The 17,149-nt window shown below is 36.1% G+C and overlaps 1 protein-coding gene across 50 annotated transcripts in view; it reads right to left on the bottom strand.

Annotated features, from left to right (window-relative positions):
* ANK2 (ankyrin 2) overlaps nucleotides 1–17,149 on the bottom strand; it is a 678,765-nt gene that overhangs the window by 73,286 nt on the left and 588,330 nt on the right. For all 50 annotated transcript variants that reach the window (XM_055385211.2, XM_063705469.1, XM_063705472.1 and 47 more), the window contains 3 exons: nucleotides 17,011–17,109; nucleotides 15,987–16,085; nucleotides 6,900–6,972 (listed from right to left, as the gene is read on the bottom strand). In XM_055385211.2, the coding sequence (XP_055241186.2) occupies nucleotides 6,900–6,972; nucleotides 15,987–16,085; nucleotides 17,011–17,109 (271 nt within the window). The remainder of the gene's footprint in view (nucleotides 1–6,899; nucleotides 6,973–15,986; nucleotides 16,086–17,010; nucleotides 17,110–17,149) is intronic.

Genomic DNA, 17,149 nt, shown 5'->3' with positions numbered 1-17,149 from the left:
GAGAAAGGTAAAGATAAAAGAAGAGTCTGGCTGGAATGACTCTACATCTGAAGGAGAAAGACACAGCATTTGATCAGGTAGAACATGCAAATCAACCACAGGAACCCAGCCTTCCTCTCTTGTGTGAATAGAATATTATTAGAAAATAGAAAGACATTTGAAGAGTATATTTTTAATCAAATATATCAAAATTTTATGACTCTGGTGACAAGACAAAAGTTTAAAACCTCTGATTGGCCAGGTACAGTGGTTCACATCTGTAATCCCAGCACTTTGGGAGGCTGAGGCAGGAGGATTGCTTGAGCTCAGAAGTTTGAAACCAGCCTGAGCAACACCTGGACCTCATCTCTACTAAAAATTTTTTAAAAATTAGTAGGTCATAGTGTCATGCACCTGTATTCCCAGCTACTTGGGAGGCTGAAGTGGGAGAATCGCTTGAGCCCAGGAAGTGGAGGCTACAGTGAGCCATGATCGCACCACTGCACTACACCCTGGGCAACAGAGTAAGACCCTGTCTCAAAAAAACAAAAAACAAACAAGCAAACAAACAAACAAAAAAACCACCTCTGATTACGCTGAGTTCATAAGTGAATGTCCTTTACATTCTCCCTTATTTTGTGCACTTCGATGGTTTTGTTATGATGCTATCTGCCTAAGGCTGCTGCTAGGTTCAGTGCTACTTAAAGTGAATTTTTAGCATTTTCATATACACCTGTGGTGGCCCTAGGTATATAGTCAATGTCTTGATTATGTCTCAGAGAGAAATGACCCAAAGAAGCAAAGTCCCTAAATGCTGAAAGCAGTGTCTAAATCCTATCCCAGTGTTGGCATTAGTTGGAAAGCCACCTCTCTGGGGACTAATCTTGTCAGTGCTATATAAAATTTCTCTCGAAGACAGTTAGTTGTATATAAATCATGCTATTCAGTAATACATACCAGCAGTGAAAGATGGAAAGTGAAAGCAAGTAGAAATTAACAGAATGTGAAAAATCACTTTGAAAAAAATTACCCAGGTTGGTCTATAACTGGAAAATTCTGCATACAAATCAAAGCTTTAAATGTATTTAATGAGCCCCTGAAATAACAGTCATATTCTTGCTTCCCTTGGTGGGTGAGAAGATTTCTGCTAGTGTAAAGCTGGCCCATCCCTGCCTCCAAAGCCTCATCCCCTCCCGTCTTCCTAGATACCTTTTCTGCTAGGCCCTTCATCTTCAACCTTCTGTCCTCTATTACAGATTCTATGGAGGTCTTTACCCTTCCATGGATAAAACATCCATATTTCTGCCATCTCTGAAATATGGTAGCTTCTTTCCCAAACTCTTAGACCTTCTTTATTTCACACTCTGACTCCTGTTTGTTAACAATCAAACTTATCAAGCAGATGCTTGCTAATTTCAGCAATTAATCAGTGGCTGAGAAGTGATTTCTTCTTTGTAAAACTATTCTCCTTAATTTCTCTGACACAAATCTCTCCTGGTCTTCCCCCTATATTTTTGAGTCTTTCTTCCCTGTCTCTACTTCTCTTAAATGTTGATATTTTCCATCTGCCCTTTCTTCTTATTTCACATATTATCACACGGACTTAGAGGTCCACTAACAATACACAGATCTGTATTGGTCCCAGACCTCTCTCATGAATTTTGCATCTATATTTCAATTGCCTTCTGGACTTCTCCACCTAAATTTTCTATAAGCATCTCAGATTTAGCATGTCCACAGCAGAACTCATCTTCTTTACCTCTCCCCTTGTCAACGTGCTTCTCTTTGAAAATTCCCTACATGAGCAAATAGCACGACTACTTCCTTGCCCAAGCCAAGGGGGGAGAAAAGATGATTTAAAATAATATTCAGATTAAAAGCTTTAGCTCTTATTTGTTTGAATAGAGTGCCATTAGACTTGGAAAGAATTTTGTACAACTCAGACAGCTTTAAGAGAATCATTATATACTTTCTTTTTTTCAACTTACTTATTCAATGTGAAAACAAAACCAAACCAAAAGCAACCTTTAGTTTTTACATTATAGAACAAACCTAAAATGAATTTCTTTATTATTTCCTATACTTGGAATAACTTCCTTCCGGTTGTTACCTATTTACTCACTTAATAGAATGATGATTCCCAGGTTTATGACTTGGCTTTTTCTTGTTTTATTGTCCAATGTTTCCAAACAATTTTGTGAAAACTGTTTTCTACTAACCGTAAAGCATCAGTGTACTGCAGGCTTTTTATGTACAATTGATGTTTTGATACCCAGAAAACACAAGATTCCTCAGTGATAGTGAGTGGTATATTTAACCCCTGTAGGACACGGGTGACCATAGCATGGGAATAACTTAAAGTGGAACGGCGGCCGGGCGTGGTGGCTCACGCCTGTAATCCCAGCACTTTGGGAGGCCAAGTAAGGTGGATTCCCTGAGGTCAGGAGTTCGAGAGCAGCCTGGCCAAAATGATGAAAACCAGTCTCTACTAAAAATACAAAAATTAGCATGGTGGCATACACCTGTAGTCACAGCTACTCTGGGAGCTAAAGGCAGGAGAACCCGGGAGATGGAGGTTGCAGTGAGCTAAGATCACACCACTGCACTCCAGCCTGGGCAACAGAGCGAGACTCCGTCTCAAAAAAAAAAAAAAAAAAAAAAAAGGTGGAATGGCTCCCCTTCCTGACAACCCCTCATGATGCTGACAAGGAGATTCTCTGAAACGTTATGGAACCCACTCCCTCTCAAGCAAGCATTATTCCTGCTGAGACACGGAAAAAGGGCTAAAACCTGAGACAAAGAGCCCCACTAAGTGTTAAGTGTTCAAAACAGAAGCGAGTGTTTCAAAGGAGAAGGCGCCTCTATATTTCATCCCAACATTCAGCCAGTCTGGAGTTCTCTTGATTACTAGTATACGTCATTCCAGAGTACTAGCAGAGATATATGCACAAGCCACCCACTCATGAATCCATAAGAATAAGGCATACATGAGTCACATTTCTATGGGCATTTTGGTTATACAGATGCCACAATCTCTGAGCCCCACCTCATCATTTATGGCTGGGAAGCCGAGTCAGTGAAGACAGGGATCAACTCACGATCCTACAAAGACTTAGACGATTACCTTCACATCTTTGGTTAAATCTGGATGCTATAATTCTGTTAGACTGAATTCCCATTTCTGTCTTTTCCTTGCATTTCGCTGCCATATTCCTCCATAAGGATGTTATTTATATCATGGCTGTGCTATTACAATAGTTTTCATACTAGGTTTTGATTCCACACCCACCACTTAATAGCTGCGTGCTATTGAACAAACTACTTAATGTCTCTAGGCCTCGTTCTCCAAAAATAAGCCTTTCCTTAACTGAAAATATATATATATATGTGGAACGATGTCCACAGCCTGTGTCACAGGGATGGTATAAGGATTAAATGAGACATGTACCTAGCATTATAGAGATTTAGTAAATGCTTCTCTTTTCTTAGATTTCTGCTTCCTTCCAGGTTCTTCTCAATAAACTTTTTCTATGTACCAATGCTAGTTAAATCTTTGTAAAAACAGTCTTAAATGTTTTCATCATTAATTGAAATCTATAAGGTATCGTGTTTCCCAGACTTTTCAGTTAATAATTCAAACAGTCCACCACTGAGCCTGGCATCAGCAGACCGAATGACTGGAGGATTCTGCCACTCTGTGTCTCTCTCTTGTACTTTCCTATCTCAGGACTTTCCCATACTGTTCCTTATCTAATCCCTAAAATCTATGCGCCTGTTATTAATCTCTCATCTCTTAGCACGTTCATGAGACTGTGTTAGGTATATCTAGCTCCTGATCTCCCCAAGTGGATATGAAAAACTGACAACATAGTGCCTTACATTATACTTCTTTTAATATATACATTATTTCTCCATATAGGCTTCCTAAAGGCGTGCCTCATGCTCACCTTTGACCACTGTGGCATCAGTTGTAGAGCTTTCCGAAACACAATAACATCATATTCATTATTTGTTAATTAGATTCATGAGTGGATATTATGGATTACTTTAATGTGTATACAGCAAATTAGCCTGATAGGATATCTCAATGTAAGGACATCTCAATGTAAAGTCTTACCTTATGATTTTATCTTGAAGAACCTAAAGAAACATCCTTAATATTTCTCCTTAAAAGCTATTAGTATTAAACATAGTGCCATTCTTAATGGCAAGAGTTTGAATACTCTTTTTGGGTATCGATACACTATTAGTACTAATAAAACAATAGACTGTAGAGAAAACAGGGATTAGCTAATAATTTTCAAATACATGTGGCTGCATTGTGTCCACGTGGATGATAGCAGGTTTCATAAAAACATATTAACCTCACAAAACATTAAAGTGTTGGCATTGGCAATGTCAACCAGCTAATTTCCTTCACACTAATTCTTTCCATGAAAAAGTTACTTATCAATACTCAAATAGATCCTTTACATTGAAAATTATTCAACTTGAATTTTCCTCTGGGAAAGAAATATCATTAAGTTTTGGCTATTTCTAAAAATGGACTTCTCTTGCCACAAAAGATAATCTTGGCCATTCACCAATATTCTTCACAAACCAAGAGTTCTTATCACCAGTAATATTTAATATATAACATTTTTAATAATGAAAGTACAGAATGTTATAACTTACCTCATTTAATGCAATAGGCAGATCTGAGAGGCTATTTTTTATAAATTTCATTTATAACTCAATATTAAATACTTCAAATGTATTAACTAATGGAATTCTCCAGCAATTATTTTGTAAATAAAGGGCTATTTTTAAATTAAATAATCACTATTCAATTTATCTGATTTATAAATTTAAATTTTCATGTAATAGAGTTGCTTAAAGTGGTACCACGTGTACTTTGGAAACCTCTTACTAGATAAAATATCTTACATTATTCATTTTTCCTTATATGCCAAATTCACCCTAAATAATTTTTAAATGTTACTTTATTCCTATTCTTAGCTATATTAAAAATCACATAACTATTAATATATTTTTAATCACACCTAAAATATATTATCAACCAAGGGGGTGACATAAACTGCATTCATTTCAAGTGGTCTAACTCAGTTATTGTCATGTTCACACTAGCTCAATGTCAACTAACAAAAGAATTACTTTTCTCTAAATTTATATTCTAAGAAAAGATATTAGTTGTGGAAAAATATTTATATAATGTTCATTAGATTATATAATTATGTTAGCAGTTCTCAATAATAGTTGCAAAATCATTAACAGTACAAACAATTCATGACTTTAGGCTTCTAAGTTAATAAAATCCACACACTCAAATGCACACATATACAATTCCACTCATATTACACATGCTATTTCAAAAGAAACAAATTAGTATTAGGCACACAGATTTAAACAAGTTGTTCTACCCAGTTAAGAAAAATCAAAAGCAAAGAAAAGCTTTCACTCCAAAAATATCCTCTAAGGGTACCTGAATCACTAAGTGCCTCCCCATCAATAAAGTGGTCACCAAACTGTTTAAGAGCTGTTCAACATACAAGTAAAGATAATAAAGATGATCCCACAAAACAAAATATGATATGCATATAGGAATGCTGAGAACTAGTAGGCAAGTATTAAGATAGAACACAAAATTATACTAAATATTTGGAACTGCTGGCCTTGGGAATACCTTTGAATTTACTCAAAATACTACATTGATCCAACATTTGTTCATTCTTGTCATAAATTTTTATAAAAGCTGAGAAAACTCAATTTATACTACCAATAGGTGATTCAACAAGTTGGTTCTAAATAAGGACATCTCAATGTAAAGTCTTCTTATGATTTTATCTTGAAGAACCTAAAGAAACATCTTTAATATTTCTCTGTATAAAAGCAATGAGTATTAAACCTAGTGCCATTCTTAATAGCAATAATTTTTCAAACATACATTTTCATGTACATATATGGTGGTAATTTTTCAATCATGTTCATTGGACCAATAGCTGAACTATTGAAACTTGGTTGCGTGATTTTTTTTCTTTCTTTTTTCTATCTTCTCATAAAGAAATGCTTGCAAATTTTATATGCTGCTTTCATGACTTTTTAGTAGCACATTTTTTTACCCAAGTGGAATATTACATGGAAGTTCAAAATACAAAATGAAGAAAAGTCAGCTACTCTAGTTGAAGTAGAGATAGGGAGCTGGACACCCTCCAGCTGGCCCATCTCCAGCTCTAGCCCAATGTCACACACCCACTCCAGGCAGTCCCCACTGCTCCTTTTTGGAAAGCAGGCTTCCCAGGACTTAGGAAGCCATTGCCTGAGATCATTTTTCATCAACTCTAAAATTATAGGGGGGATATTTTCTGACTTAAATAATACATTCTTCTGTGGAATTTATACTACTTCCTGCTGTACTATTTTTAAACCTTCTATAAGGCTCTTTTCCTCTGGGCTTAAAATATATTCTGTACATATGAACCAACCAGAATACAGAGATTTCTCAATTGAAGAACACTCATTGATGGAGTATACTTTAAAGTCTTTACTTAAAGGCATTTGAATAAAAAAAGATTTTTTTTAACATAATTCAAACATATTTTAATAACAATTGTGTTATTATATAGCTATTTTAACACATGGCCAGTTTCCAGTTTTTCCCCTTTTCCAGTCATATTATTTAATAGCCATTAATTATAATGCTAGGAAAAAGAAATAATACCAGAAACAAATATACTAATCAGAACTGCCCCCGGCCCCCGCTGCCATGGCAAAAGTAAATGTATTGAAACAAAGGTGAAAAAGTGACTTTAAATGTTAAGATTCTGTCATCCACATAACCAGCTTGGTCTCTGAAAAAAAGGGTGATTTGCCCTTGTGTAAGAACACGGCAGGTGTCATAGAAGATTGAATAGAAGTCTTACCCTCTTCATCAGAAACATCAAGAACCTCAGTCATCGTCTCAGGAACATTTAGTTTATGTTTTTCTGTAATAGTCTGGAAAAACAAAAATCATTAATGTTCAAGTTGAAACCAAAAGTAAACAAAAGATGAAAAGCATCACATAGGAGGCCACACTCAACAGCAGCAGCAAGCCATCGAGCCATGACTACGGGATCTTTCCCGCGTGTATATTTTGGAAATTTGCTTTCATGAAAACTCATTTGTTCTTTTTGAAGATAAATGATCATTTATGCCAGAGAAGTTGTACAAGAGACAGTTCATTATTTTGAGTTCTCATTTGAAAAATAAATTCTTTAGCAATGGTATTATTAATAATAATTAGTTGTATTGAGAAAGCAGATTGATGTTTTCAAAGCTTCCCTAAAATGAACTAAGCGACGTTTCCAGAAAAGCTTTAAAAAAGAAACAATGAACATATGCAATGTATTAAAAGCAAAGCCATTAGAAAAGAAGCTGTAAATAATGTGAAAGATATAAACTATTTGGGCAGAAAATATGACACATCTCTTTTGGGATCAGAGGATCAAATCATCTCTTTAATATTTCACTGGGCAACAGTTCTGGTTTGTTGCTTATTTGCCTTATGCAATAGCTCTCCAAGGTTGTCAATCCACTGCCTTTCATTCCTCATGTACAGTGTAAGGTTAAGAGACAAGGATCTGAGTCTAGCTGCCTGGGTTAAAATTCTAACTTCATCACTTATTACCTATAAGGCCTTAGCAAGTCCCCTAACCTATCTGTGCCTCAATTTCCTCAACCATAAGTAAAGGATAGAAAAGTACTTCATAAAATGGTTATGAAGATTAAATGATGTAATATATGCAAGAGCTCTAAAAACAGTGCTTGGCATATGTTGGCACTCCATAAATATTAGCTACCATAATTTATTATGATTATTGTAACTCAGTATTAAATGCATCTTAAAAGTGAAGAGCCTCTGGACTTTTTATAATCATTCTTGCACTCAAGGAAAATTCTGAATGTCTACTGCATGCTTGGCACTATTTTAGACACAAGATATACCAGTGATTTTTCAGAATAACAGAAATAAGCCAGACATAGAGACAAATACTGCATAATCTCACTTATATGTGGAATCTAAAAAACTCACAGAAGCACAGAATAGACACCTGGTGGTGACCAGGTGTTGGAGAAGGAAGGGGGAGGAGCATTCGGGAGATGCTGGTTAAAAGATACAAAATTTTAGTTAGACAGGAGAAATAAATTCAAGAGATTTATTGTAAACAATGTAGTATATACTTGAAAATTGCTGAGAGTAGATTTTAAGTGCGCTCATCACAAAAAAAAAAGGATATGTATGTGGAGGTAATAGATATGTTAATAAGCTTGATTTAGCCATTCCACAATGTGTGTGTGTGTGTGTGTGTGTGTATCAAAACATCATGTTGTATACCATAAATATGTACAATTTTTATTTGCCAACTAAAATAAATAAATAAAAGATATTTGTACCCCAAAAACATAAAAATCCAAATCTCATTATTTTGAGCATCACCTAAAGACTATTGAGTGTCAAATTCAAACCTTCAGTTTCTGTAGTGAAAATACATTAAGGGCATCAATTGACACTGTCATAGAAACTTTAAAAAAAAATGAATCCCTTGACATAAGAGTAACATCTTCAACTAAAGCCACCAAAGTACAAAAAATAGGTTGTCTAGTTTTTTAGGCTTTGACCTAGATGTTAGATAATTGTTTGAAAGGCTATAATGAACCTATCATCAATTATTTTCTTTCCAAAAGCAGTAGATAACTTCAAATATATTTACAAAGAAATTCAACTGGTTAATCAAATTCCACTGAGCAACTCTGACTATATACATATATAAGATCTGTGGGATCATAATGTGATACTGCATGAGCTTTTTGGTGGCTCTTTGTTTTCTTCAGAAAACTGATTAAACTGGCTCAGAAGAGCCCTGTGATTCAGTAAAGAGGGAGAGGTAGCAAGGCCTCATCTCTCATTCCATGCTACGATCGTGTTGAGCTGCCTTTATTTTGACAGGTCATGTTCTCTCATGCCTCTGAGTTTTTCCACATATTCTCTCATTTACCAGAAATCTTCTTTCCCCTCTTCTCTTGGCCCAGGTTAGATGTGACTTTCTTGGAGAAACATTCCCTGATCCTCCCCAGTGAATGTCTTTGTTTAACTGTGTTTATCTGCTGCTATGTACTCCTAGAGCATCGTGTGTGCTGTGTCATACACTATGCACTGTGTGTGCCCTCTCTGCTTATCTGCCTCCACATGAGAGCGTGAGTCATTTAAGAGGAAGATTGTTTCCACAGCACCTGAAACATAGCAGGAGCTTTTCAAATATATATCAAAAACTTGTTAATACTAAATTATGCAAAAAATAAATTTAAAATCCATATCATGATGAAATGGATTGTCTTTGGGTGGAATTTTAGTTAAAAGACAGGAAGAAACAGAGAAAGTAAAGAAAGTCTCCTGCTACTCACATGAAGGCACAGTTGGAGGCAAGGGTTGTAAATTCAGCTTGCCTGCATATTTCTAGTGATATTTAAATAGTTTTATTCAGAGTCTTATTCACTGAAAGCAAACTAAATGCTGCAGGAAAAACAAAAGTATCCATCCAAAAATCTGGAGAATAGTAGTGGTTGATAAATATTTGTTGAATGAACAAACTCACAAAGACTATTATAATATAAAATTTGATTATTATTTTAATATTATAAATTTTAATTTAGAAATTTAACACCAATAAATTATAGCCCATATTCTGTATTAGTGGTATTCAACTATAGCTACATATTACAATCATTAGAAACATTTTAAAAATATTGTTGCTTGGGTCCCGTCATAGACCAATTAAATCAAAATCCATAGGGATCGGGCCCAGCTATAATAGGGACCAGGGTATTTTTTAAAGGTTCCTTAGGTGGGTTTATTGCACAGCTCAATTTGAGATTCATTTTCCTGTATTAGGGAAAGTATATAAATTGCAGGAAAATGATTTGCATTTAAAATATAACACAGAGACTACCCTACTATGAAATCTTATTCAACTTTTTTTTTTTTTTTTGAGATGTCGTTTCACTCTTGTTGCCCAGGCTGGAGTGCAATGGCACGATCTCAGCTCACTGCAACCTCCGCCTCCCAGGTTCAAGCCATTCTCCTGCCTCAGCCTCCCGAATAGCTGGGATTACAGGTGTGCACCAGCACGCCTGGCTCATTTTTGTATTTGTAGTAGAGATGGGGCTTCACCATGTTGGCCAGGCTGGTCTTGAACTCTTGACGTCAGGTGATCCACCTACCTTGGCCTCCCAAAGTGCTATTACAGATGTGAGCTACCGCGGCTGACCTTTATTCAACTTTTTGGGAATATTTAAAAATGTGAAAGGATGTCTACTATATTAGACTGCATTAGAAAGTTAATTTTTGCAGAAATGTTTTAGAGTATTTGTCCTTTGTAGTAAACATTTCAATAAGGAGATGATTCTCTGTTTGAAAATAATTACTGGAGATGCTTTTTAAATGATTAAGTTTCATTGCCTGGTAGTCTCAGTTTCTATTTTCAGGTGCTGATAATGGGACTATATTTTCTTTGTACTTGTAAGAGTGGAAACAATAATTTACTTCAGTTTGGTCACTGAATGCTATCAGAATTATCAGCAAATATATGTGGCAACAGAAAAAGTAATACACTGTGATCATATTGGTCATGGATATTTTTCTGTATAGATATTAAAAATGGCCTCTATATGCAATGCGGTAAATACCATATCATTTATACATGAGAAGGTATTTGACCTTTAGAAGGCCATCAGTAAATATTTGTTGAATGGATGGCAAATAAGTAGTCCTACATATGTATAATGTAACAAGAAATGAATACATATTTTCCTTTTAAACAAAATGTCCTTTGAAAACTTGATTATTTAAACATAAACATGGTTTTATGCAACTACCTCTGAATCGTACATAGAGAACAAGGCTATAGTGAAATGATCATGGACATCTCTTTCTGCTACAGAATCCAAGATACTATGGTCAAGATTAGAAACTACTTTAAAAGTTAAAATGAGTACGATACTAAGTACAAGTTTAATGGGATATAATTAAATCAGATAATATGGCAAAAGAAATGGTATATAATAGATGGAAGAGAGATTTAATAATGAATTTATATTGTTAATCACGATATGAAAAATGTAGAAAATAAAGTAGTTCTTAACATTCTGCTTTACAAATAGTAGTCAATATCTGATTTGTTCTATACAAAAGAAACTGTGTGTTTAACTGATCTTCACTTAGCCAACCCTCACTCAGCCAATCCTCCTGGTCACCAGTTGCATTTATATCACATAATCCCTAAGCCACCACAGCATACTGAGTGATCTTGGTTATGATGCCACCTTTTAATGCCCACATCCATAGCTTCCATCAGTGGAGTTCAAGCTAAACTTGTTTTTGTTTCTAAACATACTTATACCAATCATACATATTAATATAACTTTAATAACTAAATTAAATATTATGTAAATACTGTTTTTTTTCTAGAAAAACTAGGGTAGATGTTTTTTAAAGTCCTAACAAAGGTGAGTCACTGAAAGTAATACCCAATTAGATGTAATTGAGACAATTATAACAGGTTGAAAAAACATGTCAAAAGTTTAAAAAGATTCTGCACTAAGTATGTCTTTTTAAGAAAATACACAGCAGGGGCTCAGGCCTGTAATCCTAGCATTTTGGGAGGCCAAGGCAGGTGGATCGTTTGAGACGAGCCTGGACAACGTGGCAAAACCCCGTCTCTACAAAACAATACAAAAATTAGCCAGGAGTGGTGGCACCTGCCCACCTACTACTCCCGAGTAGTCCCTGTTGCTCTGGAAGCTAAGATGGGAGGATCACCTGAGCTGCAGTGAACCATGATAGCACCACTACACTTCAGCCTGGGCAACAGCGTGAGATCCTGTCTCAAAAAAAAAAAAAAAGAAAGAAAAGGAAAGTACACAGAACATACATATATCATATAAATATACATATTATAGCATATATATACATAATATAATAGGTATTGATATTGTTTGTGCAAGAATGGCAATTTAATTTCTAATCGATGGACCTATATTTAAAGAAAAGATCTTGGCTCTACCTCAAAAGGTGTCAAATGACTTTACAAGTATTTATTGTATTGCCATTTTTATGGCTCCTATTTTTAAAATTTTTAAATTTTTATGGATACACAGTTGTACATACTTACGGGGTACAAGTGATATTTTGATATAAACATAAGTATAATGATCAAATCAGGGTAATTGGGATATCCATCACCTCAAACATTTATCATTTCTTTGAGTTGGGGACATTCCAAATCCACTTCTCTAGTTATGTTGAAATATACATTTTAGTTAACTATAGTTAGTCTGTTGTGCTGCCTAACACTAGATCTTACTCCTTCTATCTGACTGTATTTTTGTACCCATTAGACAACTCCTCTATCCCCTCCTCCCCTGATTTTCATGTTAACTGACTTATGGCATCAGGTAAGATTTAGGACTTAGAATATTCACATTTTCTGAGTTTACTGAACTATTCCCTAATGTTCAAGTAATAATATAATATAATATTTTTATTTTACTAATTTATTCAGTAATTTATGGTCTGCATACCAATTATATGCAACATAAAACACAATCACTTTAAGATTATACAAATAATAGAAATAATTGATGATGGTTGATCAATTAGTGGAAGGATGAGTCATATGTCACTGTTCTTCCAAGCTGCATTAGTGGATTGGGCTTGTTGGCTTCTGTCACCAGAAATGTGTCTCTACCATTCTGATATCCTTTCTGGCAAACATATAGTGATTGTAATCCCAGGAGAATGCTAAAGTGTCTCATATTCCCTGCTGTATCTCACAAAGTAAAGTTAGAAAAGCAAAGGTTAAGGAAACAAACTACGATTCCAAAATGTCTCAGAAGTTTCTACAGAAGTGGTTTTTCCTTTACAAACTACTGCCTTATTCCAGTCTCTACACAATGACTTTATTCATACTTTGGGGTAAAGAACTCAAAAGAAAGAATAGGAAAGGAAACTTTCTTTGATCAAAAGGACTACATGGTTGCTCATATGGCACATCATACAAATCCAATTCATGTTAAATTAATATGTCAGTTGTGCAGGTGTAATGCAACTGTTGCATTTAAGCGGTAATAACATTAACTTTTATTAATTTTACTTAACTATTAAGTTGTCTATTGTGCTGTCATCAGTAGTTTCAAATTATTTTTGTGACTGTAGATTTTAGAAAATGATATTGAATATCACTCTCCCACAAAAATCAATAAAGAGCACTATTTAAGTGGTTTTTCTTTTTGTTGAAAATTAGGTGAAAACAGTTTCTTCACAAAATTCCTATTAAGCTATTTTCAGCAAAACCAAAGTCAGTTATATCAGAAAGGTTAAGAACATGGGCTTTAAAACCCGACAACTTAAATCTGAAGCTTAGATCTTCCCTCAATGCCTTACATATTTTTACACTTAAATATTACTGTTTTTAATATCATTAACAATACATTATGTGGAAAAAATATTATGTGGGAAAAGAATGATTGAAAATCTCTTTCCAAAGAGAGGAAGTTTATGTAAGACTCCAAGAATAGATGAGAATAAGTCTATTCTTCCAATCCTTACCCCAAAATTCCATTTCACAAAACAATGAAGCTCACAATTATAAGAGAAATCAGTTCAAAGAGCAGCAGACAGTGAAGAGAGACCAGCATCGAAACATGTAACCATTAAAACTATCCATTTAGATAACAGAGATACTTGTTTAGTTCATGTGGACAATGATTTCTTAGTGTCCTAACTGAAAGCAGAAATGCTGTTATGTTTTCTATTTTTATTGGCTTTTCACCTAGAAACTTGAATTCTAAGTATAGCGACTTTTGATGGAGCAATGCTCAGCTACAGAATGTAGAGAATAATAGTTACCAGAAAAGAAAAAAAGCTCACAGAGGGTTCTAAAAGGAATTTTCATCCCATCTTTTCCAGAGATAGATGTGGTAGAGAGATGATCTTGTATCTGATTTCTGACAAGGACACTGAGAACTTATTTAGAGACAGCAATTACAGTATTTAGAGACAAACTAGAGAATGCTTATTTGCTCTTCTTTTTAAATAGAGATCTTTGTTTGAAGTCATTCACCTGAGTAATATCTACAAACCTGAGATCTCTTTGAAACCAGACATATAAGTTCCATAGTTTTGTTGAGTAAAATATGAATTTATTTTCTTACCAAGCCTGAGTCTCATTCTCTACTCTCATGACACTGAAGTTGCTGGTGGGGAGGAGTAATGTTTTCACCACTGATAAGTCTTCAGCACTTAGCACAGAACTTAGCACATATTTTATATCCAATAAATAATGAAGGAATAAATCAGTTAATGAAATGAATGGAAGCAAAGTAGGTACAAGATAGCAAGAGATACAAGCTTGCCATCTAGTGATAACTTGGTGAAATAAACATACATTATTCCCAGAGCAGGGAAAAGGTAAAAAGTTGAGAGAAAACATGACTTCTAATGGCAGAACAGGTGTGCTTGGCCAATCTTGCCACTAAAGGCTTCACGTATTGTGATATACACCTTGTTTTAAAGATATCAGATGAAGTGGCATATATGTGCAGGCCCTTAATATGAAGATTTTCCTGGTATAAGAAATCATAAAATAAGAAAAAGCCATTAAATATAGTGACCTACAAGTATGGTGCTAGGCAGTGACAAGACCTGTTTTTCTCCTATATAATTTATCAAAGCTATACTTTAAATCTTTAAAAATATTGTGGTGAACTGGCCGAAGGTTTTAAGATTCTGCTTCAGTAACAAGCAGTGCTATTCTTTCCCATCTAAATTCAGTTTGTGTCTTGCAGCTCATTAATAAATCATAGGCCACTCTGCTTAAAACTGCACGTTAAACCAACTGTATTCCATCACTTCAATGTATGTCAACAGGAACTTACTGTCAGCCTGAAGAACAAAATTCCTTTCTTTTTCCTCACATCTGTCAAAAACACCAAGCATTTCAAACTCTATATGCATTTTTAGTTTGGAGCATTTACTAGAACCTCCTTCAGAATTCTTTATTTGTTCATTGTGGTTTTATTGTCTTTGAAGAGCTTCTCATGTCGTACTGTTCTTCTACTTTTCTACTTCACGAAGATAAATTAAAGAGCCATTCTTTAATCCATGCTTAAAGTAGAAAGTTAGTGAATGAATAAATGCAAATATAACAGCACTTCCACTTTCAGGTAGGAGCCCCCTCTCAGGAGGCTCCTTTAAACTTTGCTCCCACTGAATGGTACAGGAGCATTAGGACTCAATATTATCATGGTCTTTACTCTTCTAGAGTTTCTCTAGCAAAGGCCAGTGATAATCACTGATTTGTCATGAAGAGTCAGCAGTTGTATTCAAAACAGAGAAAATAAGAAATTTAAAAATATACATTTTCACAACACAGGCACAATTTACCTAGAAAGCACAAGGAATTCTCTTTTTGAATCAAAAAATAATAATCAGAAATAAGATGCAAAGTAAGGATGAATTGCTCTCACTGGGAGTCCATTTGATCCAGTCATGAGCACAGTGTTGGGAGGAGCAGGGTCTTTCCAGGGGCTGGCCTGACCTCCTGGCTAAGATAAGTTTGCCGTGGAGTGTGTTACCGCTTTGCCAGCGGTAGGTGTCACACACAACTAAAGGAAAAGGGCACAGGAGCCAGAAAATAAGAAGCCAATCACAGAAAAAGGAATTAAATATTATAAAACTATATTCACATATTTTTATAGGGATAGATGCTGAGTAAAGGAAGCTGAAGCCCTGTATTCCTTGTGTGAATCCATTTACTTCTGCATACGCCTATGTATGTGCTACAATACTTTCAACAAAAAGAAGTTCAAAACTAAAAGCTCCAAACATCTTGTGAGTGAAAAAGTACTGTACATGTATTTAGTTTCAAAACGAAGAATAACAGGGCTGAAGCTAGTCAGTCACTCATACTCACTGTGGTGGTGGTGGTGACCTCCTCAGTCACAACCTTCAGGGTGTCGACCACGGAGATGTAGCCCAGACGCTTAGCAATCGCCAAGGCAGTGTTGCCATTCTGAAGAGAGAGTGAAAGAGAGAGAGTGAGAAATAAGAGAGAGGACTGCGATGTGAGCCAATGAGCTCACCCGCTGCTCTGCATGAGCCAGCATTTCCTTCCAAAACAAGGCACAGCTTAGGAAAATCACTAGTTTTTACCATTACGTCTAAATCTGTCTTTGTAACTTCTTCAGACTATAGGCCAGGTCACCATGGTAACACAACAAGCTTGCATCTGCTTGCTCTTTTTAATAAGAAGCACTTGACGCTTTAACCCTAAGGTTGTCAAATATCTTCTACAAATACTATATTGCGCTTAAGAAAGTGCCTCATGACGTCTCCAAAACCTGTTAGCAAGTACCAGGTACACTTATCCCTCATCAGAAGTCAGGCCATCTGCTGCAGGTAAGATGTTACCATCGGGAACACGGTAACATATTTAGCTACAGCTGTGCAGAAGCTCACTGTGCAGCAAAATAACACAAGCAAGCAATTCAGGCTGCATCCAACCCAGGCCACTCGGGATCCCAGTTCGTTTAATTGCACCGCTTAGTTTACATTTCAATGGCTCCACAACCCAATGAGCTTTGTTTAAGCTAGCAGCTCCCTTACTGTGCTCCCTTAAGAAGGCGAGGGGGGGTCAATTTGTGCTCACATCTGAGAGCCAGCTGTAAGCAGAGCACGTTCCAGCAGCCCAAGTGGAGGGCCCCCGTCTCCAGAGAGAGCCAAAGAGTCAGGCTGACTGCTTTCCCTCCCAGGGCAAGCACTTCTGGGGAAGTCACACTGACTTCTGGAAAGCCTGCCCAAAAATCTGGGGCTTTCCAGAGTCCAGGGGGCTTATTTAAAGAGGAGGAATCTGACCTCACTCAGCTCAGACAAGAAGCCACCAGGGCAAGAGAGGAAAAAGAAGAAAGCGTGGTGAGGGGCAGTGGCGTCTGCCTTACCGCGGTAGTGGCGTTGGGCTTGGCCCCATGCTGGAGCAGGACGTTGATGATGTGCGTGTGACCCTGCTGCGCGGCCTGGTGCAAAGGCGTGTAGCCGTTCTGTGGAGGACAGTGGTGGCGGGCCCAGCACCCGATTTCC

Source organism: Gorilla gorilla, chromosome 3, assembly GCF_029281585.2.
Source record: "Gorilla gorilla gorilla isolate KB3781 chromosome 3, NHGRI_mGorGor1-v2.1_pri, whole genome shotgun sequence".
Classification (NCBI taxonomy): Eukaryota; Metazoa; Chordata; class Mammalia; order Primates; family Hominidae; genus Gorilla; species Gorilla gorilla.
The sequence above is the reverse complement of the archived record's forward strand: the minus strand, read 5'-3'. Positions and strand labels throughout refer to the sequence as shown.